At 38.6% G+C, this 25414-nt stretch overlaps 1 protein-coding gene and 1 long non-coding RNA gene across 5 annotated transcripts; one reads left to right on the forward strand and one right to left on the reverse strand.

Annotated features, from left to right (window-relative positions):
• The first annotated feature begins 235 nt into the window (after nucleotides 1–235).
• On the forward strand, nucleotides 236–9420 carry LOC112432933 (cobalamin binding intrinsic factor). 3 transcript variants are annotated; one of them, XR_013101142.1, is made up of 10 exons: nucleotides 262–373; nucleotides 732–826; nucleotides 938–1073; nucleotides 1520–1635; nucleotides 1743–3025; nucleotides 3984–6612; nucleotides 7409–7480; nucleotides 7565–7694; nucleotides 8356–8471; nucleotides 8586–9420. XR_013101142.1 is itself a non-coding variant. In XM_024801330.2 (5 exons), exons 2-5 carry the CDS (start codon nucleotides 7414–7416, stop codon nucleotides 8645–8647), a joined length of 375 nt encoding a protein of 124 aa, XP_024657098.1. In that variant the 5' UTR covers nucleotides 5117–6612; nucleotides 7409–7413; the 3' UTR covers nucleotides 8648–9420. The 3 variants fall into 3 exon arrangements, 1 of the variants encoding a protein (XP_024657098.1); XR_013101143.1 differs by lacking the exon at nucleotides 938–1073 and having other exon boundaries at nucleotides 236–373; XM_024801330.2 differs by lacking the exons at nucleotides 262–373; nucleotides 732–826; nucleotides 938–1073; nucleotides 1520–1635; nucleotides 1743–3025 and having other exon boundaries at nucleotides 5117–6612.
• A 1034-nt stretch (nucleotides 9421–10454) lies between these two features.
• On the reverse strand, nucleotides 10455–14399 carry LOC112432934 (uncharacterized). 2 transcript variants are annotated; one of them, XR_003023287.2, is made up of 7 exons: nucleotides 14118–14399; nucleotides 12489–12620; nucleotides 12272–12371; nucleotides 12094–12153; nucleotides 11915–12005; nucleotides 11591–11748; nucleotides 10455–10921 (listed from the first exon to the last, which is right to left on the reverse strand). It is a non-coding gene; the product is annotated as an uncharacterized LOC112432934 (long non-coding RNA). The 2 variants fall into 2 exon arrangements; XR_003023286.2 differs by having other exon boundaries at nucleotides 14113–14396.
• Between the last annotated feature and the right edge of the window lie 11015 nt (nucleotides 14400–25414).

Consider the following 25414-nt stretch of genomic DNA (forward strand, 5'->3'; position numbering starts at 1 on the left):
GGCCAGTTATCTGCCACAACTGGTTGGGGAAGAAACCAAAAAAGTACTAAAACTAGTCAGGAAGAAAATACTATTGTACAAAAAGTCTTTATTCAGTGCTTTAATGTAATGTTATAACTACTAAAGGTTTAATGCAATCAGGCATGCAGAGACATTTACTGGTGGGTGTGGGGATCCAAAGGCAGTCTGTCAGGAAGTATTTTTCTGTATCATCATTGGCTGTTTCTGTGTAATACTATGTGAGGCATAGAGGTGTGAAAGTTCCTTATCTATAGTTGAGCTTCAACTTGAGGAGGAGGAACTGTTCAACTGAAAACTTACCAACCTCCACTGGTGCATTAGTTGTATTTGTTGGAAGGAGTAGGTGAAGAAGGTAAGATTTTTCTAACTGGAGATATATATATATATTTGAATAAATCATTGTTCATTTTAATGTAAAAAGAAATTTTTAAAAAAGCTAAATTTTAAAAAAAGCTAAATAACCAAGCTCTTTGTCATTGTTGACAAAAAACAGCCAACAGTGATTATTATACTTTTATTGTGTTGCACACTGACCACTTAGAAAAATTTTAGTGATTTACTGATTATCAACATTTAGTTAATCGTACTCTTACTCTCATGTACCTAAAGAAAAAAAAAGACTAAGAGGTTTTTATTTGCTTTCCACAATGGTTCGATTTATGCATTCCTGATGAATATTTGTGTTCATGTTTGCATATCTAACTTTTTAGGTGTGAATTGTGTTACCCACCAGTCAGAATGAAGAAGCCTGTTCTCCTCTCTGCAGCCCTGCTGCTGCTGGTTTGTGTTTGGCAGTCAGCTCGAAGTAAGCTTCAGTGTAGCTAAATTAAAAAAAGAAAAATAAATTTGAAAATGTCCTTAAATAGTCACGTAGGCCTGACCAGTCGCCTTTATTGTTTTTCATCTTTGCATACAGGTAACGATAACACTTACTTCAAAGTGGTGGTTAATACGCCACCCTTTAGCATTAAGAACTACAACACTTTTACTGCTCCTAATGGAAGCCTCTTCGGTGGACTGATAAGACTGAAAATGTCAGACCAAGGCTTTGAGTAAGACCATCTAATCAGCTATTTCTTTTCTAGAGGAAGCTATACAGTCTCTCTTGTTCTCTCAATGTGTAATTCTAATTGAGACCCTGTGTTTCTGGGTGTGGATTTTTGATTGTCAGATGACCAATTGTTTTCTGCTATTTGTTGACATTTAGTCAAGATGAAACAGCTTTGCTGACCTTTACAAACAATTCTTCACACTTTCATCTGATCATCGTAAACTACAGAAACCTGCATGTATTTAGAGGACAGTCAAAAACCACATCACATCTTTAGCTTCAACAAAATGCCTTCCTTTCATTGATGTTTCATAAGTCTTTATGAGTTCTCAAGAGTGTCGGTGCTCTTGTACTTTTGCAATTACAATAACCTTCTTTTGAGCTTCGCAGTTATTTCAAAAACTGTGCATACTTTTGTCCATGAAAAGTCATACCCTGTGTTTACAGCTTTGAATACAAAGTAAATGATGACTATGGACCATTCCTCATCAGTGTGAATGGCTTGACAGGAAATTCATCACACTACTGGCAACTGCTGAGTGGTATAACCTCACTTGATGTTGGTGAGTGAACCATTCTTTCAATGTGTTAGATAAGCTGAGGTCAGACATTTGATGCACGCAGTCCGGCTTGTCCCATTATAATATTCTCTGAAATTTTTTTTTAACAGGTATAGGATGTTACCTTCCAAAGGCAAATGAAGTCATCACCCTTAAATACACCTCAACACAACAGGATCATCTGAAATCTCATTCTGACTTATAGTCAACCAACATGCTTTGGTTTTTGACAGGTTTAAGTTAATACTTAGTTTTTGGGTAATTTTTCTGTTTGGAAGCTTTTCATGACAAAATGTGTCTAATCATAAGTTGGTAGCCTATCACTGTCTTAGTTTCTTTGACTGGGTTTGTGTTAGACTTTATCAATTAAGATTACAGCTTTTATCTACACGTCTGCCACAGTGTAGCAACCTGAAGTAACAGAAAACTCCATTGGTTACAAGAGTAATCAGTAAAACATTTTAAAGTTTAAAGACATGCAAGATTTGCATATTAGTCAACTGAAGTTCTTGAACTGTTTCTTAATTTACTGCGCTTATGGCAACTTTTATTGTGTTTGAGAGTAATTAGTAGTTTCTCGACTTGCCCCTGTGTGCTATAATTTTACATTCAAATTCCATTGTTTGAGAGGTACTTATATACTGACAAGGGGTATCAGTTTCAGTGTAAAAAGATTGTTTGGTTATACAGTAGACTCTCCAAAGGCTGCTGGCCAGGAAAAACAGCCAATAAGGGCAGCTTAGCTTTAAAATGGCTTCTGCATTCTGTGAATCCAGTTATCAACAGCTTGGGAGCCAGGAGGTTTCTGAGATTGACTGGGAAGCTGACCTCCTCTTGGACACCAGCAAGTCTCTAAGATCAGCTGTGAAATTACAACTATTTTTGAGCTTTTGGGGGCTCCTATGGGGTTGTGAGCAGAATAAGAACAAATAAATTGCTTAATAATTTTTGTATTAGTGCATTACTGTTGAATAACTGTTTAATAAAAGCCTCCACTAACCACTCTGGTTTGGTGAGGAAAGGAAAAAGAAAACAGTAAAATATGGTGCCATTTCTCGCATTATGTCACAACAAAGTAAAAAAACAACAACTGGAGAATGGGATGTATGGTGAGCAAATCCCCATAAGTCTTTATCTGTCAAAACCTTAACACTTATTTTTTTAAAGTTCCTATTTACTCCGGTGAATACTTTATGCTCTGTTTTTTTTCCTGGCTTGCTCTCTATCTGCTTGCACTGCAATTATTCTTATTACCTCATAATGCTTTGCAAGACAACTATAGTGCCATCACTCCCCTCTGCTGGATAAAATTGGTACTGCATATATTAAACATTAAAACTGGCTTGAATAGCAGTGGATAACTTTGAGAGGGTTACATTCTCTTCCTCTTACAGTTTTTACCGAATGCCTAAACACTAACTGTGAATCCTGTAGCACAATTTCTAAAACTAGTCAGACGTATAGCAAAACCACTCACTGAGTGTGCAAAACTAAAAGCACAAAAACTGCTTTGCACTCAGTTTGCAATTTTGTAACACACACTTTGCAAGACTGTAGGCACAATTCACTGCACAACACTCAATTTCCAAATTTCCAACACACTCCTAGCAAAAGTATACACATGTATGGCTATCATTAACACTAATTTGCCAACTGTCTGGCACACTTTCACATGTGAAAACTTTCTTAGATAATTCGTTCACTTTGCAATCAGCCTAAGCACTATAATACAGGTAAGCTGTGTGTGCGGAGTACAATGGTGGGAGCAGAAAGAGTGAGAAGTAGAGGAGGCCGAGGAAGAGGACGTGGAGGTGAAGAAGTAGGATGAAGAGGACGACAAGGACAAGGAGGAGCAAGAGGAAGACGAGGAGGGGGCAGAGGAAGCATGTTCACTGCAGACCACGTAACCCATATAGTCATTATGGCGATTGCAAATAATCCTATACTTGGAAATAAACACTTGTGTTTGTTTTGATGTGTTTGACTAAACACCAGTACTTGAAGTTTGGATCCCTCTATGCTTATGGATCTATGACAGAAGTATGAGCTCAAACTGACATAGCCTACCTTGTGCACAGAGAAAGCAAAAGCCAGATGTGTTTTGTATTCATACCATCAGTGTGCAGTTGGCGCATTGTGTGCTTAGTAGATGATGGCTTGTGTGTACTGTTTGATACGGAAACACCATTTTTACAAAGGTGTGAAGAGTTAATCTAGCTGTGTTTGCTTTTGCAAGAGAACTAAAATGTTTGGATAATTGGGTGACAGGTTGTTTTATTTGTGTGTAGAGTTTTGCTAAATTAGCCAATAGTTACATAACATGTGCTTAAGCAATCAGAAAAAACTGTAAGCCGCATGCATGTGGAACTTTACACTGTTTCAGTGTCCTGGGGATAAGTTGATCTACACTACGTACACTGTCATGGGTCAAGGCTAAGGTGAAAGCTTGGTCTAACCCAGACAGAATGGAGTACATGACTCTCACTAAAGCGGACCTTCCCAAAGTGTGGGGCTCAGTTCAACTTCAGTTGACTAATATGCAAATGAAAAGGGGGGGGAAAAAACAAAACGCTTGGACACTGCTAGCACAGAGCGCCCACAGAAACGCAAAGCAGGAGATGAAGCATAGCTGAATATGTTTCCAAACCAACTTCATTCTAAGCCAAAGACTAGAAAATATGGTGAAGCATATCTTCCCTTTGGTTTCACCTGCACAAGTGCCGAGGTAGGTCTCCCTGCAGAATTGGTTTTCCCTGCTGTTCAAATCACAGACAAACAGGATCCCACAGTTGTTTATGTTTTTAAACACATTTTGCACAGAGAGGCATTTTTTGAAAAATGTATTGATAGCAATGTTGAATATTATTACACATGAAAAAAAAAACGACTTGTAAAATAATCACACCATGACGCATCTGTCTTTCTAAATGGAAGGACAGTAACTGCGTGTGTATATGCAAGTGTGTAAAACCTGAAGATAGTCAGATTAACAGTATTTCGTCTCTATCTGCCATTCTGCAGTTCATCTCATGTAAAAAAATAACGTGCGTGACGTGAAAAAGGCGCATACCTTTGACGTTGCGACCAACTCTGTATTCATCGTCCACATGTAAATGAAAAAAAGGAGTTTAAAAAATCTCCGTTTTCGGTGATTCAAAACGGCGTTTACGTGTGAACGAAACAGCTGCGTTTTCAAAAATACCGTGTAGGTGTGGACGAAGCGTAAAAGAGTTAGTAGTTTATTTTATTACTACCTGTAATTTATTGCAGGTTACTTGTATTTGCTTAATTGTTTACTAAATGTTTGAGGTGTGAAATAAAGCGCAATGGAGCAAAATATGGGCGTGTGTGGTTGGAGGATGTGTGCGTGCGTGTGCATGGGGGGGGGCGAGATCTCGCAAAACAAACTCGGGATCTCACAAAAGTTTTGCGAGATCTCGCAAAACAAACTCGGAATCTTGCAAAAGTTTTGCGTCTTAATTGTTTTTTCCTCCCATGTCCCCTGATGTCCCCTCAAAATAACTCAACACACAGCCATTAATGTCTGAACTGCTAACAACAAAAGCGAGTAAACCTCTGAGGGGAAATGTCCAAACTGTGCCCAACTAGCCCTTTCCCTTCCCGTTGTCATGTGATTCGCTAGTGTTACAAAGTCACGGGTTTTAATAGGGGGGAGGTTAAACTGTTAAACTTGGTGTTATTGCTCTCACACTCTCATGCTGGTCACTAGAAGTTTAACATGGCACCTCATGGCAAATAATTCTGTGAGGATCTGAAAAAAATAATTATTGTTCTACATAAAGATGGCCTAGACTATGTGGCTAAGACCACTGAAAACTACTACTGCAACTGAAAACAGATAAGTAACACCCTTTGACTCGCTATAACCTGGAGCTGTTCTGTGAACAAGAAATGCAGCTCAGAATAGGAATAGAAATCTTTAACAAGTAAAATAATAAAGCACATCAGCTCCTTTACTGGTAACTCGCAATACACAAGCAGAGTAGTGACTCAGAAAGCTAAAATTAGCTAATAGTAGGCTACCTGAGCTAATGTTTTTGATGCTATTTAGAGAACAAATTTCTAAATTTGTAAGTCAAAAACATCAACCCTGCATTATCAGAACATTTTGAACTTTTGCTATATTTCAGTTAAAGTGTGCATTAAATCTGCATCACTGATTTGTGCCATGTCAGCAAGAATAAAGCAGGCCGGGCGCAGTACAGGAGCAGGAAATGATACTGTACTGTAGAGAGAGCCAATTTCAAGTTAAAGTCAAAAAGGAAGGAAAAATACACTAAAAATTCTTCTAAGACATTTCGGTACCAAACTAGAAATAAGGTTAAACCCACACAATGTCCTTTCTGTCAGCAGCACACCTTACCTTTGTGAAGCATGAATGCTATGAATGGTAACAACAACGTGGTATTCATTTTCCAAATGATACAGCTCCACATCATAGTATTACCATTTCTCAACATAGCTTACATATTGCATTTGAGACTGTTTGATTTTTTCATTACAGTGATTTAACTACCAAGCAATAAAAGTGCTCAGTTATGTAAAGAAGAAGGCTGAAGTCTGACAAATCACTTAGGTGTCAAATTCGCGGGTCGAATTCGAACCTGCAATTAAACGATTAAATGCAGAAAAAATGCCAAATGTAGCAAATGTTATTCAAATTAAAAGTCCTCCTATGCAATTTAATATACATGGTCACCTTTTGTCATTCGATAACATCCATGGTTAGTCAACACAGATTTAAGCTTCTCTTTTTTTTGATTGCACAAGTAAAGGGCTTGGTTATTTTTCTGTATCATCATTGGTTGTTTCTGTATAATGTCAAGTGTGGCGCAGAGGTATAAAAGTTCCTAATCTGTAGTTCAGCTTCAACTTGAGGAGGAGGAACTGTTCAACTGAAAAGTTACAACCTCCACGGCTGCATTCTTACACATTTATTGAAAACAGAACTTGAAAAAGGTAAGAATATCTTTAAATATCATTGATAATAAATAAAAGCAGTTTACCTTTGATCTACTAACATACTAAAGTGATTTCCATGTCTCCTTTTTTTTCAAAGGCACAGTAACCTTTAATATTTAAATGTATCCAGTCTAACGTTTCAGATTTCTAACATGCAGTCTTTATATTATAAATAAAAGGCAGCACCCAAAGCGGTCAACATTAAAATAGTTTACTTGAATTAAAATGTTTATTTTACTGCTCTGTGCGGTTCTGTTACATTTTTCATGTTTTTTACAGATTTTTGTCACCATTTTATCATCTGCTAACGTCTCTGGTTAGAGTAGGCTACACTCACAGGGATAACATGACACATGAAATCCTGGGCATTCAGAGTCTGAAGCAGAAAGCCTGACTTAACAGGGAAAGTTGATGGCCACTAATGAGATACTCTTTATCTCCAACTTAGACTTTAGGGTTTATCAAGCAAGAAAAGCTTAACTTTGTTGAACTTCCTTAATATTGCACACCTCACTTTTAGAAATGATGGGGAGATGCTGACAATCGGAGCAATGCCAACATCCCAAACACTGGTTGTGAGAACAAATACCTTACCAATACTACAATCAAGTGAACCTTTAGATGACTTGATAAACTCACGTACCAAATAAAAATAATAATAAAACATGAAGAGGTTTTATTCCATTATAAATGCTGTATTTTGGGATGGTGATACTCAGTCTTCAGGAACTGCTTTCCACAACGTATGTTTGTGTTCATGTTTGCATATCAAAATTTTATGTTTGCCCTGCAGTTGAAATGAAGAAGCCTGCTCTCCTCTCTGCAGCCCTGCTGCTGCTGTTTTTTAGTGGGACATCAGCTCAGGGTAAGCTATAAAGCAAAAAGATCACCTTTATTGTTTTTCTGCTCATCTTCGGTAAACTAACTTCACCCTCCTTTGTTATTTAAGGTAACACTAACTTCAGAGTGCAAGTGAATGTGCCACCCACTAACATTAAGACCTACAACACTTCTACTGCTTATAGAGGCAGCCTCTTCGGTGGACTGACGAGACTGAAATACTCAAACCAAGGCTTCAAGTAAGACCATGATATCAACTGTTTCCTTACTAGAAGAAGCCATACCTTTTGTTTTGTTCTCTTAACTTTTAATTAAAATTGAGACCCCGTATATCTGGGTGTGAATTTTTAATTCCAGATGACTAATTGTGCCCTGTAATGTTTGTTGACATCTTAAAATAAAACAAATCTTCATACTTTTTTTCTTACAGTAGACCACAGAAACCTGTATATGTACAGTACAGTCAAAAACCACATAACATCTTTAGCTTTAAGAAATGCCTTCCTTTCATTAATGTTTCATAAATCCTCATGAGTTTTTGAAAGTGTCTGTGCTCTTTTGTGCAGTTACAATAGAGGACCTTCTATAACTCTTCTTTTCAGTTGAATTTTATTTATATAGCACCAAATCACCACAACATTTGCTCAAGGTACTTTATTTTGTAAGATAAAGACCCTGCAATAACATACAGAAAGTCCCAACAATCACATGGCCTCACACAGGAGGGAGACAGGACAAAAGACGCAAAACAGCCAGAGATTAATAATAACTAATAACTGAATGCAGAGTTATGTGTAAAAACATAGAGAGTGAAACTATTTGCATTGTTAAGAAGGATTTCATAGTTATATTAAAAACTGTCCACTTCACTCTTTAAAAAGTCATTCCCTATGTTTCCAGCTTTCAGTACATACCACACGATGACTATGGACCATTCCTTCAGAGTGTAAATGGTTTGGCAGGAAATTCATCACACTACTGGCAACTGCTGAGTGGTAAAACCCCACTCAATGTTGGTGAGTGAACCAATCTCACAATGTGTAAGATAAGCTGAGGTCAGACATTTGATGCACACAATCTAACTTGTCGTATTATATAATATTCTCTGAACTTTTACATTTTTTTTACAGGTATGGGATGTTACCTTCCAACTGCAAATGAAGTCGTCACCCTGAAATACACGAAAATTTAAGACCATCTAAAGTCTTATTATGACTCATGGTCAACCAATACACTTTGATCTTTGGCAAGTTGAGGTGAATAATTGACTTGTGTCATTTTTTGCTTGGGAGTCTTCTAATCATAAATCAGTAGCCTATCAGTGGCTTAGATTCTTTTACTGGGTTTCTGTCAGACTTTATGAATTAAGATTACAGCGTTAATCTACAATTCTGCCACAGTGTAGTAATCTGGAGTAATAGAAAACTCCATTAGTCACAAGAGCAGTCAGTAAAACATATACAACAACTTGAACTGTTTTTTAATTTACTGCCTTTATGGCAACTTTTATTGTGTTTGAGAGCAATTAGTAGTTTCTCAACTTGCCCCCATGTATCATAATTTTACATTCAAATTCCATATTTGATGCTTACAAGTGGTCTCAGTTTTACTGTAAAAGGATGGTGTGGTTATACAGTAGACTGCCCAGAGACTGCTGGCCAGCAAAAACAGCAGGGGGGGTCAGCTGCTGACTCCATGTCAAAATAGCTTCTTTATCCTGCAAATCAAGTTATCAACAGCTTGCGAGTCAAAAGGCTTCTGAGATTGACTGGGCTGCTGACCTCCCCTATTTTTGAGCTTTTGGGGGTTTATTAGAGTGGCAAAATAAGATCAAATTCATTGCTGAATAATTTTTGTATGAGTGCATTTTTATTGTTGAATAAAATGTTACTGATTATTAGTGTTATCTTCCTCAGGCATTAAATAAAGCATGTAACTTGTAGTCAAAATAAAATGTTTCTAGCCTTGGTTTGTTTTATTTTTAGACAGGCTTATTTAAAGTGTTGTTAGCATGTCCATCATTATGTATCCTAAAACAATGACAGCTCTAGACCAGGGGTGTCAAAAATCAGGCCAGAGGCCAGAAACGGCCGTCATTGACTCCACTCTGACCCTCTGGATGGCTCAGGAAAATGTGAAGGAGTGCATAGATTTTGAATTTCTAACTGTATTTTTATAAGTTTACAGCTTTTCCTATTAATAAAGAGCCCGCCTCATTTATACTACAGCAAAGTAATTAATAGATAAACAATCAAATGACAGACATTTCTCTGCTATATAAATTTACAGTGGATTCACAGGAGAAAGTATATTTTCTTTGAATGAATGAAAAATGTATATTTTAGAATCACGGGATAGTCTGGGAAATGAATTACTTTTTGTGTAATTTTACACATGTATCATGTAATTTCACTGGTCTGGCCCACTTTGGATCAAAGTAGCTTGTAAGTGGCCCACGATGTAAAATGAGTTTTACATCCCTGGTTTAAACTGCAAAATTAACATTTAGTTTACAGTAAAAGTATTCTGACAACTAACAGCATTGCTAAGAACACTGTAAAAAAAAAATCTGTCAAATTTACGGTAAAATACCGGCAGCTGTGGTTGCCAGGAATATACCGTGTAAAAAATGTGGAATCTGTAAAAGACAATACGGTATACTGGTTTTGTAACCCTAATTTTTAAGGTAGACAACGTATTATTTTACCAAAATCATGATAGAAAAAACCAAATATATTTGTCAATTATACAGCAATTTAATGTAAAAAATGCAACTTTCCATAGCTTTTTACGGATATTTGCAGTAAAAAAAAAGTAATAATATAATAATATTTACAGTAATTTGTTGTTAATTTAACAGTAATAGGATAGACCCTATTATTGTAAATAACTGTAAAAATAACAGAAATATGTTAAACCTTATTAAAACCTTTGACAGTAAAAAACACAGTGAAATTGTATAACAAATTACAGCATTTGCATTACAGCACGGTAAATTCCTGGCAACCACAGCTGCCGGTATTTTACCGCTAAAAATACAGTACAATATGAGGAACATAAATGGTTTACCGTACATTTTACATTTGCAACCGCTAAATATAGAAAAATCTAAAGATGCTCATATACAACCAAGGTAGAGAATATTACTGATAAACAATGAGAAAATTTGACATACCATTTGAAAACAGACTAAACATATTATTTTCTCTATTCCTACAAAACAGCATAGATCTTGAGAATACAGCATGTGTCCATATATATGGCTGGTAATCCATGGAGGAATGAATAAACATGAAACAAAATATTACCTGCCCCTGACCTATCAACAGTAATGAGTCACTGGGTCCTGCCTTGGTGAAGGAAAGGACTCGGTGGAGTTTCTAATGCGCATGGTGTTGAAGATACAAGCTCTGCAGGAGTACTTCAATGTCCATCAGGAGTTCACTTTGGACTGGCAGGATCCCCTCTGCAGCAAAAAAAATGGACAAAGTTTGATCAGTGCTTGAGCAAAATGCACAGAAATGAACAAAACGTGCTGCCAAAACCAGATCTAATGATAAATGATTTCTTAAGTGTAAAATATACAGTTCTTAAAGGATAGCTATTGTCAAAATGCAACCTGGGCTGTTTTTTTCAGTTTTTTTTTTTTTTTTTACTGTAAACAAGACAAACATATATCTAAAAGCATAATTACGACAAACAAGCCGTTTTTGAGATTGACCGTGATTTTGTTTTGTGGTCAATAGCCAGTGAATGGGAATACTAGGGGGCCGGGGCATAAATTTGAGCACATCAAAATCGATACAGTAAAAAAAACAAAACAAAAAAAAAAAAACAGCCCAGGTTGCGTTTTGGCAATAGTTATACTTTAAATCTACTTATGTAAAAGTTATACATAGACAACGCAGCCCTAATCACAATCATAATTTGTTGGAAAACGTATTTAAGTTTCGTATTGATTTATCATAGAACTTGAAGTTAATGGCTGAATGCATGGTGATGAGACCTATCATTCAATCTACATTTTATAGCGTATGAAACTGCTCACCTGGACATGAACCTGAGCTCGGCTGATTAAGATTAGTGTCTCCTGTCCATCTTTCTTTAGCAAAACTTGAATAATACCACTGCTTACCTCTTATTGAATCTTTGGGTGCAGACTTAATTGAAGAGCCTCGTATAAACAGGCAGGGTGTGATGTTTAGGGAAACCAAAGAATACAGCCGCCATCATTTCTGCCAGAAGACTCATTGGGTGCAACGAAGCTTTCATTGTGGACTGGCTAGATACCTTCTGCATTCAGAAGGAAAACAAGAAGGGCATACACCATAAACAATAATAACTGACAAAAATAATGAGACAAGAAATTAAAGTAACAAAATAAGTGCAAATCAAGTTTCCCTGTGTTACAGTGTAGCTGAATGTTTTTCAACAATTTGATTTACGGTAAAACACATACCAAATATTTCCAGCCAAGGTTTGTTTCAATCTTCAGCATTTTTTTCCTGCCATTGTCTTGAAACTGTTTCATCTGTCTCTCTCATTTGATGCTGTTTACAAAAACAAAACAGCAATATTGTAAAGGGAAAAAGGAAATTTAATTTAATGGAAAAAAAAGATTATGACCTGAAATCTCACCATTTCCTGAGAGTCACAGGTCCTTTGAGTATCCTTATGGTTTCTGCTCAAATTCAGTGTCTGAAAAGGGCAGGAACAAAACAAACCTTTTTAATCATAATAAAGACAAAATAAGATTTAGAGACAGACGACAAAGAAATGTGTAAAATATCTTCTTGAATCTGTTTACTTTACTAACCTTGAAAGAGACTCTTGGGTCTTAGCTGTGCCACCACCCTTAAACCTTAAAACAGATGGAGACGATATGCTGGCCTGGCTTGAAATTTCCATATTTGGTGCTGTAAAACAATATCACAAACAATAGATTAATTGTACTTTTTGGACCTTGGCCAAAGCATAATAGAAAAAACAGAAAGTCCTTCATGGCTATTGTGCAATGAAATCATAATACTTACTGGTTTGTTTCTCAGATGTCTCCACTCCTAATGATTGTAGTGCCTCCAGTACAATTTCAAGGATTGAGGCAGACAGGTCCGGCAGCACCTTAGTAATGGAACTCCTTATGCTGCCCCCCATTTCCAAGATGTCTGATAAAAGAATGTGAATAAAGGTCAATTTACACCAAGTGGTACCTTTGGTCTTAAAATATGAAGCTGATCTTGCTTGATACTACACTTTTATACAGTGTTTCGTAAGTACCAAACTAACAGCACCATTATTGTGACAGCACACTGTGTTTCAGTGGAACCATTTGGTACCCATACTTCATGTAAGATGTTAATGGATAGAAATCAATTAAGTCAATGGGTTTTGACCAAAAAAATCATTTTATTTAAAACAGCTTACTATCACTTATGTCACACAGAACATCAGCAGGAGGCTCAGTAGAGGGCTCTTCTGATTTCTGCCACAGATCAGACTCTAGCAGACATCTCAAAGTCTCTCTTAAAGGCACATAATAGGCAAACCTATCTTTTCTGTTTTCATCTCTCCCTAAAAATATTTTCTTTGGTTCCGCATAGTTGAAGGCTTTTTTAAAGATCTGAGCTCTGGAGTGCACTGTCCTCAATGGCCCGGTATGACATGCAGAAAAAAGATCATAGCTTTTGACAGACTCACAGACTTTGTTGATGTCCTCCTCTGATAATGATGTGTCATCTTTTAACAGTGATGCAAGTTTACCCAAACTGTATGTCTGTCCCAACTCATGCATGTTCTGCATTTCCTCTACAATGTTCTGTATGGTTGAAGCAGGCAGTAGAAACTGACCCTGCAATTTTAAGTAGAATAGTGAAACGTTTCTCAGAAAAAGATCACAGAATTCAGGGGGCATTTCCATGTTATCTTCATGTGTAATAGACTGTGCAGCAGGCTCGGAAATCAAGGGTACAAAGTCATCTGATGTGGTTGGAACAGATGATGATTGACATGCAGACTCTCTATATAAATCACCAATGCTGCTGTCTGAAAACTCTGTGTTTACGTGACATGTGAGCAGTAAAAGATGATTTAACTCTAAAGGTATTTGTGCATCCTCTTACTGGACAAGTGACCACGTGTCCTTCCACAATATGGCTCTTCAGATGAGCTATTAACTCTTTAGAGTTCTGACACTGACGTTCACACATCGCCATTGCACATGTAAACGAAGAAACCACCACCACACCAGTGACATGGGTGGGGGCAGTGTCTTCGGTAAAAATGAGCCTTAAACGCGCCATACCTGGTGTATGTCTGCTTGCAGCCTGCTTCAATACACCGAAAGAAACAACGTGGCTCATTCCGATGCAGTTTACAATGAAGCACGTAGCCCCTTGATGACTGAACTACCTTACCACAGAAATTACACGTTAACATAACTCCATGTACTTTGGTAATTCCTCCCTAGCGAATTAAGCACGCCATATACAGAAACTAATCCAGAGCAATGCTTCCCTCGCAACAGTAATGCTAACTCAACTCACAAATGCTAACTAAATTCACAACCTCACTCATAAAAAACGAACTGCTAAAATTATCTATAAACGCTGGGCTGGTGGATTTTTATAACAGAGATAACTTGAAGTTGCATGTACTCACCTCACCTCGAACTAATTGTAAGCTGCCAGGATGTCTACAAATTCCGAAGATGCTGTGGTCCAAGCAGCAATAAATGGCGCTAATATACGAGTTCAAAACTGTGTCCGTTAGCGAAGCCAACTTGAGTCTCCTGCATGAAAAAAAGAGCGGTTGGCACACAGCTCAGCAGCGCGCCGCGCTATTGGTCATTTTCAGGTGACGTCATCCCGCAATGTAACGTCGCTCTTTGTTTCTTTAGGAGGTTCGAATTTGATCAGAAGTCACGTCTGCAGACCGCTGCAGCCACGTCTTACCTTGCTTCCCCTTTTTTTTGGTGAAATGGTTCGCTCATACTGCACAATGTTGCTACCAGATTTTTTTTCTCTGCAATTCGAACGTAAAACGTCTGTACACAATTTACCAGCAGTTTAGCTACCAATCAACACAAATTCAAAATTTAAGGCCGACCCACTTAAGGTGGTCTGATAATATGGCGTGAAACACAACAACATAAAGTTGTTTTAAAATAATAATTAAAAAAGATTATTGAAATCAATTTTATTCACAACCATAAACTTTATTTTTAACATCTTCTTTTGCTGTTGATTTTTTTATCAGAAGGTTAACAATGATATACTGCAGGCCTAACTTTTAATCTGTATATCATCTTTCACTGCTGATATTTGCTTTTTTTTAATGGTATGTACTGGTTGTATTATTACGGTGGACCCTATTTTTTAACATCTTGTTTCTGTAAAAATGAATGTTTTTGTTTGCTTAAAAATCTACAGCTTTATACTGTGAATTCCAATGTGCACAACCCCAAAAGATGTAGTTTTACTCAAATAATACCGTAAAATCTAAGTTTTTCAGACATTTTCAACATTACAATATGTAATTGTAAAATGTATGCATATTTATTTGTTTTCACAGAAAATATTTATAATTTCAACATTTTATTACAGTAAAAAACAAAGTTTTATCCAGTCTCACAATTAACGGTTATTCAATCTATTTAATACAGTAAAAGGAAGTTTTTGATTTTACGCTCCATTACCGTTGGAATTTGACGGTGTTTTGCTGTATATTTTACTGACTTTTTTTTACAGTGAAGCTACTAAGAACTGTTACATCTAGGAGAGAACTGACATTAGCCAAATGTTTGTAGATATATTCTTAGGGCAGGTTAACATTGTGCCTATGAAAAGGTAGCAGTGGCATCTTTGGAAAGATCATTAGCAGCTGCACAAATGTCTTTGACCTCAGGTTAATTCATGGACTGCTCAGTATTTGGAAAACATCCCAACAATCAAACAGCCCCATATGAACAAACACTTTTCTACAATGGGATGGAAAAAACTCTGACAGAACCATATTAAAGAATTTAAGGATTAAGCCATCTCCCCTAACCATTTGGAGGATGAGGGGAAAGAAAAAGAAGAAGAGAAGAAAGAACAAAAGACACAATATGGGAGAGGGAAAACAAAATTTAATGACATAGTAAAGCATGCCACTGGTCCACTGTGTCCATTCCATGCTTTGCCTCTCCAGAGCGTGAAATTGACACACATGCAAAAGTTGCAGTACTAGCATATTATATTTGAAGTCAAGAAGTTGCTAATGAGCAAGGAAGGTTAGAGAATTGGCAAAGACAGCTGGACCAGGTAAGAGCTTTTTAACTAATAGGAATAGGAAGATGTCTTAGCTTTACAGACAGCTATGTTTTCAGAGTAAAAAACTATTTCTCCAGGCCAAACAAAGATCTTCTAGATGAGCGCAAATCCATTTCCTCTTCAGCTTACTCATTATTAGATGAAGTACTTTTGTACTGCTTCCAAGCACTTTGCTCTCAGTTAGGTTCTCTTATCCTGTATATATGCCTCTACACTGTATGTATATCTTTTCTGTCTGTTATTTCTGATGTCTTTAATATTTATATATATTCTTTTACCCCTGCACAGCTGGCGTGGAGCACCCATCATTTTGTGGCACATGTACAATGACAAAAAAGGGCTATTCTATTCTAATATTTGCTTTAAAGTGTGTGTTTGAGAGTTACACAGTACCAGGAAATCAAGCATCTCTGTCACAGTCCCGGACTGTGTGATCCAGCGCTTTGAGTTTTCTTGTATTTTGATATTCATTGTTTATGTTTAGTCCTTTTGGTATTAGCTCCTAGGTTCCTCGGTTGTACTTCTTTGTTCATTTAGATTCCTTTGGGTCTTCACCCCTGTTTTAAAGTTCCCCCTGTTGTTGAGTGTGTCTTGCCTGTCATGTTTTTGTCTGCATGGTTAATGTTGTCAAGTTCATGTCATGTCTGCGTTTTGTCATGTTTCCTGTTTATTTTGAAAGTCTGGTTTCAATGTCCATTGTGTTTAATTTACATTTTTCTGTGCATCATTATGTTCATTCTAGTCAGCTGTTTCCTCATGTGTCTCCACTTCCCCTGATCACCTCATATGTGTATTTAAGTCCTTTGTCTCTTACTGTTCATTGTCAGGACGTCTGCCTATTTCCCTTCATATTGATCAAGTCATAGTCACAGTACTAGTTGCAGTCGCGGTCATAGTTCAAGTCACAGGTTTACTTTTGTCTATTTACCTTCATGTAAACTTGGTCTCGTTTTTAGTTTAGTTCATGTGTTTGGCCAGAATAAAGGCTCGCCTTTAGTTGAGAACGCAGTTCCTTCCTTCAGTGTCTGCTCTTGGGTTTGTGCAACAAAACACACCGGTGTAACCTGCCGTGACAATCTCTGACTTGTCTTGTTTTTCAGAGGAACCATTCAGGGCCATACACAGTGAGGATGTAACACTATTAACAAGGCAATTACCTTTGTGGGAGTAACGTTTAGGTAGCTGATCTGCATTGTGTTGGCACGTGGCATTGAAGAAGATAACAGTGAAGGAATCATTTGTTGCTTTGCTGTAATCTTAGTTACAGCAAAGCAACAAATGAAATGATTCACTAACAGGGACTTGGAGGAGAGAGGCCTAATGTTTAATACTCCACACTTACTCAATGGTGCAGTTGAGGGTGTTATATTGAAAAGTGAACAAAAATAGCATTTTTATATTGTGACTAAGAATTTCATGTTAGGAAGTTTCATGTATTCTACATGCTTTTTATTTTTATTTTTGCATTATCCTGAAATGTAACTATATACCATTCAGAAACTGTCACTTGTTGTTTTTTACAATGTGAATTTTTTTTTTATTCGTGTTCTCAAATATTGAACTTCTTCAGGTGGTTTGGAAGTTAGTGGGGTTTTTTGTTTGTTTGTTTTTTACATACCAGCCAATACTCAGACAGCTTTCATCTTCAAGAGGTTTTTTTAAATCTAGAAAAGTAGTTTTACAGCACTCATCATATATGTTCAACAAAATGTGTATGCAAATGGTTGTGCAGAAAACAGAACATAGCTAGCAGATGAAAATGTAGGGTGTGCGAAAGGTCTCGTAGCAGTTTAAACTGAAACCTCTAGTAATAATGACCCACACCCACCTTGGCTTGTGTAATGAGGCACATGATTAATAGTGGGGTACTACCCTTCTTAAGGGACAACCCCAACTAGAGTTTAAATACCTGGGACTTTCCACCATTTGGTTTTAGAACTGAAAAAGTCTCTTTGATGAGAGGTGAAAAACTTTCCCAAAACTTAAAGTCCAACTTAATTTTTACTTCTAACAATTTGTTATAAACACAAAAGTGTTAAATTCCAAGTGTCTTCTAATCAACCATACAAACAAAAGAGACCAAAAATTTAAAACATCTGGCAGCAGTAAAGGTTGCCAAAGATGCTTTTATACTAAGAGGACAGGGCAGTAGAAGGGTGACAGGAGACATCCTGATGATACTGCCAAGTGGCAGCATGTAAATAACAAAAAGTACTGGTCCCAGTACTTTTTTTTGGTTCTGTTATTGTGGAACTGTTACTGTGAATTTGGATAAATTTGTCAAAACAGTCATTACAAAGAGGCTTTGAAAACAGATTTGAAAATGGGACGTCTGACCGAGTCAAATCTAAAGATTAATCAGTCATGCAACAATGAATTTGTGCTGTTGTTCTGGTATTTTATTACATGGTCTGCGTTTTACAGGCCCAACTTTTACAGGCATTGCAAACTAGCTTAGGCTATAAAAGCAATGTTGTGTTGCTTGCTTCATGTGACATACCTGTCCCAGTGTAAAACTAAACTAAACTGCATTCAAAGTGGTTTATTTTGACGTTTGTCATGTCACTTCTTAAATCTTGTCCTGAAAACTCAATTAATTAAAAAAATCCAAACAAATGATAATGCTGGTGTTTGTTTACTGAATACTAATACTGAGAGGATGAAACAAGTCATATCTGATAATCCATATGTACTGTATAAACATATATATATGGTCATGGTCCACGGGAGTGTCTGGGGGTTTCCACCTATGGCAATTGATCTTCTGTCCACCCCTTCGGGGTGGAGCTTCCAGCATCTCACCTGGGGCTCATCTGCAAGAAATCAGTAAGAGAGCTTCTTAAACTGGTGCAACCTGCTACTCCTTGCCAGTTCATTATGCTCTCCGCGGAGGTAACTAGGAAACTCTTCTCAGTTACCTGCTTCTTACTCAAGCAATAACTCCTTCTCCATCTCTACAGCCATTACTTCAGTGTTTTGATGATGTTAAGGGTTGAACGTCTCTTAACTTTTTAAAATTCAGTCACAAAAAAAGAGCACAGACGACAGTCATGACCTAGTGATGGGCAGATAAAGCTTCATGAAACACTGAAGCTTTTCATCCAATTGGTTCACCCCAGCGCAAAGCGTCTTGAAGCTTCATTTGCTCTAGTAGGACACCTACTGGACGTAAAAATATTAATTGGCATGAATTTGAAGAGTGTGGCCTTTTGCACACAGCCTGTAAATGTCAACAACAAAAAGAGTGTGTAAAACATGTATATTGTAGTGATGGCAGTATACTGTGTATATTTATACTGGCAGTATGGAAAAGGATTATTTGGAAATGCTTAAAATGGAAATGATCATTTACTGTGAGGTGAGGTGTGGTTGGGGTGTGGACAGTGGTTGTGCTTTTGTAACGTTGAGGTATGGACAGCTACACACTGAGGCTTTGAGCCTCAGTCCTGCCTGTTCACATTTTATTCTGTAAAAACTAAATTTTCACTGCTTTTACGACCTTTTTAGTGGGGAGAACATAGCTAGGATTTAATGATTTAACAAATCTTATAAATCCTTTGTCCTCCACAATGCTAAATGGCTGGGAGTCCTCAATCACCATGCTAACCAGGTCTTCATCAATTTGAGATTGTTCTCCTGAGGAAAGACAATAAAGACAAAGCACAGATATAAATATCACACACGTAACTTATAACAGTTGTATAATATTGTTATATCATTTAGTAACATTACTGCATCCTATATTATCATTGCATTTGATGGCTCACCTGGTCTTGCTCCACAATCGGTGTTCCCCTTATTCTCACGCAAAGCTCTGTAGTGCCTAAGCATGGATGTTGTTGTTATATCCCAGCTCCCTGGCACATAGCAAACACTTCACCTTGTACAAAAGTAAAGACAGCTTAACATAAATTGCATTGCACCATCAGTATTATGAAAATACATCTTCTGTAGAAATTTATATACCTTGTTGGGAGGAATGAAATCAAAATGTTCCCACACAGGGGAGGACATCCTCCTCTTCTTAGCTGGCTCCATTCTCTCCTGACTTTCTCTCCTCACTCTCATAAACCTCCAAACTGTCTCCAAACTCTCACTAACCGCAACTCTCCATCAAACACCCACATTTTGAATGAAGTCTGAGGGGTTTATATCGCTGTCATAGCTCGCGGCAAAGTTCGAACCACTTCATGAACCAGTCACGTGGTACAGCCGGGCAGCGAGGCTTCGGACGTCATCATTTTCAACTCCTCCCATAAATGAAGCAAGCATTGCGGAAACGCCCCCTCAATTAGTCGACACCAGCTTCGAAGCCTCGATACAGAACATCACATCACTATCAGGACCCATTCTCTGACCCGAAGCCTAAGGGAACAAACCCCCTCGTCCACTGGGAGAAACCCCAACATACCAGCAGCAACCCGAAGGGATACCAAGATATCCACCCCAGCCCGACACCTCTCACCAGGGGCAACTCCAGACTGAGACCGAGTCCAGCCCCTCTCCAGGAGACTGGTTCCAGAGCCCTGGCCATGCGTTGAGGTGAGCCCGACTATATCTAGCCGGTACCTCTCAATCTCACGCACTAGCTCAGGCTCCTTCCCCACCAGAGAGGTGGCATTCCATGTACCAATTGCCAGTCTTGGTAGCCGGGGATCAGTCCGCCAGGGCCTCCACTCCTGGCCGCTGCCCGACTCACACTGCACCCGACCCCTACGGTGCCTCCTGCGGGTGATGGGCCTGCAGGAAGATGGGCCTATGTCCCTTTTCCAGGCTGTGCCCGGCCGTGCACTATGGACTAAGGCCTGGCCACCAGACGCTCGCCCTCGGGCACCCTCCCCGGGCCTGGCTCCAGGGCGGGGCCCCGGTAACCCTATCCCGAGCAGGGTGAACTGTTCCCTCGATGGTCTTTTCGTAGGGGTCTTCTGAATCGCTCTTTGTCTGGTCCCTCATCCAGGACCAATTTGCCATGGGAGCAGGGGCGGATCTAGAAAGGTGGCATGGGGTGGCAAGTGCCACCCTAAATTGATCCCTTGCCACCCCAAGTGCCACCCCAGTTTTGCATATGACAGTGTTGTTTAATAAAACAAGATAGCATTAACAGATTGAGCGTAGTTACAGTCAACAGTGAATATAAATGCTAAAACTGAATATATTGCATAGTGTTCCCCCCTCCACCATTAACAAATGGTTCAGCCCAAAGCAGGACTGGCTTTTTTCTTGTTTTCAGTAGCAAGCGATGCTTATGATTGTGCCAGAGCACATTTTTAACAACACCATGGGAATTTCGGATTTTACACAGGTGGTTGGATGTTACACTCTGGAAATGAAAGGAAGGTGAGTGTTATTAACTCTCTGTGGTCCACCTACACGCTGCACCTCCAAATCACGTGACTATTTTAAGCTGACATAGCAACAAGCTGCAGCCACGCTGAGTCTCTATTTCAGCCCACTTTGAAAGTTCGGACTGCAAAGTTTTTAAATTTTAATTACAGGCCAGTAAATCCAGAGTTATGATATATATATAAGCCATGCTTTGTTCGAAATACTGTCATCATGTGTGTGTGTGTGTGTGTTTAGCGTTTTCTCACGAAAGCGCGAAAACAGTAAAGAAAGGAAAAAAGCCACCTCTTTCCTATCGGTGGAAAAATGTACCATGTCGACCAATTTTAAAAAAAAAAGTCAACAAGTGGGATTTGGTTGTTTAGGAAGAGAGGAAAGTTTTGGGAGTGACGGTAACGGCAGCGAGACAGAGCGAGCGAGTGAGAGAGAGAGAGAGTTTTTAGATGTGGGAGATTTGTGACGTTTAGCGTGGAGTGTTGTCTTGTGTAGTTGCTCTGTTGTGTAGTCGTGTCAGTGAGGGCACTAATAAATGTCACAGAGGCACATTTGCAATGTAAACACTGTCACTAAGTAGAAAACCAGCAGAGTGATACACCTCCTGTTGTCAGGCCTGCAGGTTTATCCCTGTGATGCTCTCCTCTGTCTTTTGGTGGACAAACTTTTTTTTTTTTACTGGCACACATCATTTGTGGGGCATCTTATTGCGAAACTTGATGGTTCTCTCATTTTAGTTTTAGTAATATTTTTAAATGGTTGTATAAAATGAAAAAACAGCAGGTGTATTGGCTGCATTTTTAGATAAATAGTTGTATATGTTTACAAAATGTACCATTTATCTTTGCATTTCAGATCAGTAATACTAATGCAGTATGTCAGTGAAAAAACAACTAAATTCAGTTGAGCTGAAAAGAATGATACCAAACAAGGCAAGGGGAAAAAAACAAAAACAATTTGAGGGTGAACTACAATAGCTCCAGATAAAACCTGGCGCTTTTCCTCAACATTTTGCCGCAACGTTTCAAAGAACCAGAAAGTAAATAAACGGCAGATGGAATTGGCGCACGTCAAATCGTCTTACGTTTCATGCATGTGCAGTACAGGAATGTCGCGTTTTCAGTGTGGATGAAAACGACTGAAAGCGATAGTGTGGACACGGAGCGATTTTAGACAAAAAAAACAAAACAAAAAACATTTTTCAAATTTATCCGTATTAGTGTAGACATAGCCTCTGTTAGCAGCACACCTTGACTTTGTGAAGCACGAATGGGAACAGTGTGTTATTCATGTTCCAAATGATATAACTCTACATTAAACATTCCCATTTCAAAATGCAATTCTCTCATTTCATTTGAGATGACTGCTTGATTGCAGTGATCTAACTATCAATTGATAAAACTGTTCAATTATATATATATACACACACACACACACACACACATACATATATATATATATATATATATATATATATATATAATAATAAACTTTATTTATAAAGCACACTTAAAAACCAAGGGTATGCCAAGGTGCTTAACAAGTAAAATAGAGTATAGGAGGAGGATAATAGAAATAGGACCAAAGCAAGTACTAAATATGCAAACAGATAACTGTCACTAATACATAGGAAAGCAACAGGTACAGAGCAAACAAGAATTTAAATGAGCATAGAAGTGCATGATATAAAATCATAAAAGAAATATTAACTAGAGGGAAAGGCAAGATTGAATAAGTGGGTTTTTAATCGTGATTTGAACAGTGCAATGGAGTCAGATGCGCGGAGGTCGAGAGGAAGGGTATTCCACAGTACCGGGGCAGCCAGAGCAAACGCACGGTCACCCCGGGACTTCAGTCGAGATCTGGGTTGGGTCAGAAGTAGTTGAGTGGCAGATCTGAGTGTTCTAGCAGGAGTATGTGGTTTGAGAAGTTCACTAAGATAACTTGGCGCTAATTTATTAATAGTTTTGAAAGTAAGGAGTAATATTTTAAATTGAATACGGTACTTTATGGGCAGCCAATGCAGGCTAGCTAGGACAGGGGTAATATGGCAAAATTTCCTGGTACCAGTCAAAAGGCGGGCTGCTGCATTTTGGACTGTTTGCAGTTTAAGAAGAAGAGAAGAGGGAAGACCATAGTACAAGGAGTTACAATAATCCAACCTGGAGGTCACAAAAGCGTGAATAAGCTTCTCCAGGTCCTCATGCGGAATATAATGCCTAGCCTTAGAGATAAGGCGCAGTTGGTGGAAGCTAGATCTCACTACAGCAGACACTTGCTTATCGAGTTTGAGCGAGCTATCCAGCAGTACACCCAAGTTACTGACATAGTCACAAGAAAAACTAGCAAAGGAACCCAGGGCAGCACAGAGTTGGGCACGAGGGATTTTACTATTGAACACCACAATCTCAGTCTTCTTATCATTTAAAACGAGGGAATTACTCAGGAACCATTCTTTGACCTCCCGCATGCATTCTTGAAAGTAGTGCAGGGACACAGCAAGGTCGTCAGTAAGTTCAAAATAGATCTGTATGTCATCGGCATAACAGTGGAAGGCGATATTGTATTCTTCAAAGATTGTGCCTAGAGGGAGCAAATACAATGAGAAGAGAATAGGGCCTAAAACTGATCCTTGAGGCACACCACAACAGACCGGAGCGGAGGAAGAGGAGAAGGTGCCTAAGTGAACTGATAAGGATCTATCAGCGAGGTATGATTTATATATATATATGTATATATATATATATATATATATATATATATATATATATATATATATATATATATATATATATACACACACATTCCAAGGCCTCAGGTATGGACAGCTTGCTGTATTTCTTAGGCACCTTATTTGTCGCACCTTTCTGCAACTCCGTTAGTTGGCTAACCTCCCTCCGTGCTACTTTGATCTTGCCCTCTAGCCTCCTTCTCCATGGAGGGTACTGCCCCTTGTGGCTGTTCAACTTGTAGCCAAGCATCTCACTGATCACTGCTGCTGTATTGTAGATCAGCTTGTTAGTGTCGGTAATCGTGGTTGTAGGTATTGCCCATAGTGCTGCATTAACATCATCTAGCAGACCTTCTGAGGGTACTTCACGTAATCTTGGTAACCGGCTACGGGGGATCCAGGTTTCAAGCTTGGCCATTATCCTATTTTTCAGGTCAGTTCCTCTCACACTCAACGATCCTTCTCCTATCGCACTTGGGGCTATGTACCCAATCTCGGGTGGGGGTGATGATATCTCCCCCCTGACCTGGCGTCCTGACTCCTCCTTGCCGTAGCATTTGTGTTGTACCTCGTCAATCTCTAGCTGTGAGAGCAGTCCCTTCTTTCGAATGTTGGAACACTGAGCTACTAGTTGTTTCGCCGTCATTGTGGATGTTGGGTATCGAAGAATCCATAGGTCCCTCATCCTATTCATGTAGCCCCTTCCGCCGGGGTTACTTGTGTAGTAGCATTCCAACAACGCCCTGTTTTCGTCTCTTGCCCACCGATGCCTTCTTGTTCCAGTAGCCCACTTTTCGTCAGGGTGCCCTGGTTCCTCCACACCTGACGCGGATCTTGTTGATCCGGGCGACGTCCGAGCCGGCATGCCTTCATATTTATCTGTCTCGCTCATGTCTGCGGTAGGCTTGCTTAGCATAGGGGGTCTAGCCTTAGGACCCTTACTGGATATAGTGTACTTGCATGGTTACTCAATGAGGCTTGAAGGTGGGAGTTAAAAAAGTCTATGTGCTGCAATTAAATAATGTCCACAGTTTACACAAGAACAAGATACAAGCAAGCACTTCCACACAATTTAGACATTTTTTTTACACTTGTTGAGGAAGCATGCTTACATATTTTGAAACTAGATTTTTACCATCTAAACCAGTCAGGGAGAAAATACTATTGCACAGTCTTCCTTTAATACTTCAATATAATGCACATTCTAAAGGTTTAGTGAAGTCAAGCATGCAGGTACATTATCTGCACCCATTAGCTGATGGGTGTGGGGATCCAAAGGCAGTCAGTCAGGAAAAATTATTTATTTTTCCATAAAGTCTTTAAAAATAATTAGTGACTACTTCATCTTGATGCATTCTCAATCATCCAGGAAAGTAAATCTCCAAAAGTTGATTCTGTTCATCTGGACGTAGCGTTTTGTGAGAGAAACGTTTCGTCACTCATCCAAGTGACTTCTTCAGTCTCAGCTGACTGCAAGTTTCCCCAATCTTACTGTCCACCGAGGATGTGGACAAGTGGGTGAAGAATTTGTCTGACAGACAGCTCACCCAAACAGAGAAAAACATCCTTGCTAAAGGGTTAA

This window comes from Maylandia zebra, linkage group LG12 (genome assembly GCF_041146795.1).
Source record: "Maylandia zebra isolate NMK-2024a linkage group LG12, Mzebra_GT3a, whole genome shotgun sequence".
Taxonomy (NCBI): Eukaryota; Metazoa; Chordata; class Actinopteri; order Cichliformes; family Cichlidae; genus Maylandia; species Maylandia zebra.

Coding starts and splice junctions, on each gene's coding strand:
- LOC112432933 (XM_024801330.2), top strand. CDS start 7,414: ATGAAGAAGCCTGCTCTCCTCTCTGCAGCCCTGCTGCTGCTGTTTTTT. Junction 7,481..7,564: donor TAGTGGGACATCAGCTCAGG/GTAAGCTATAAA, acceptor TTGTTATTTAAG/GTAACACTAACTTCAGAGTG. Junction 8,472..8,585: donor TAAAACCCCACTCAATGTTG/GTGAGTGAACCA, acceptor TTTTTTTTACAG/GTATGGGATGTTACCTTCCA.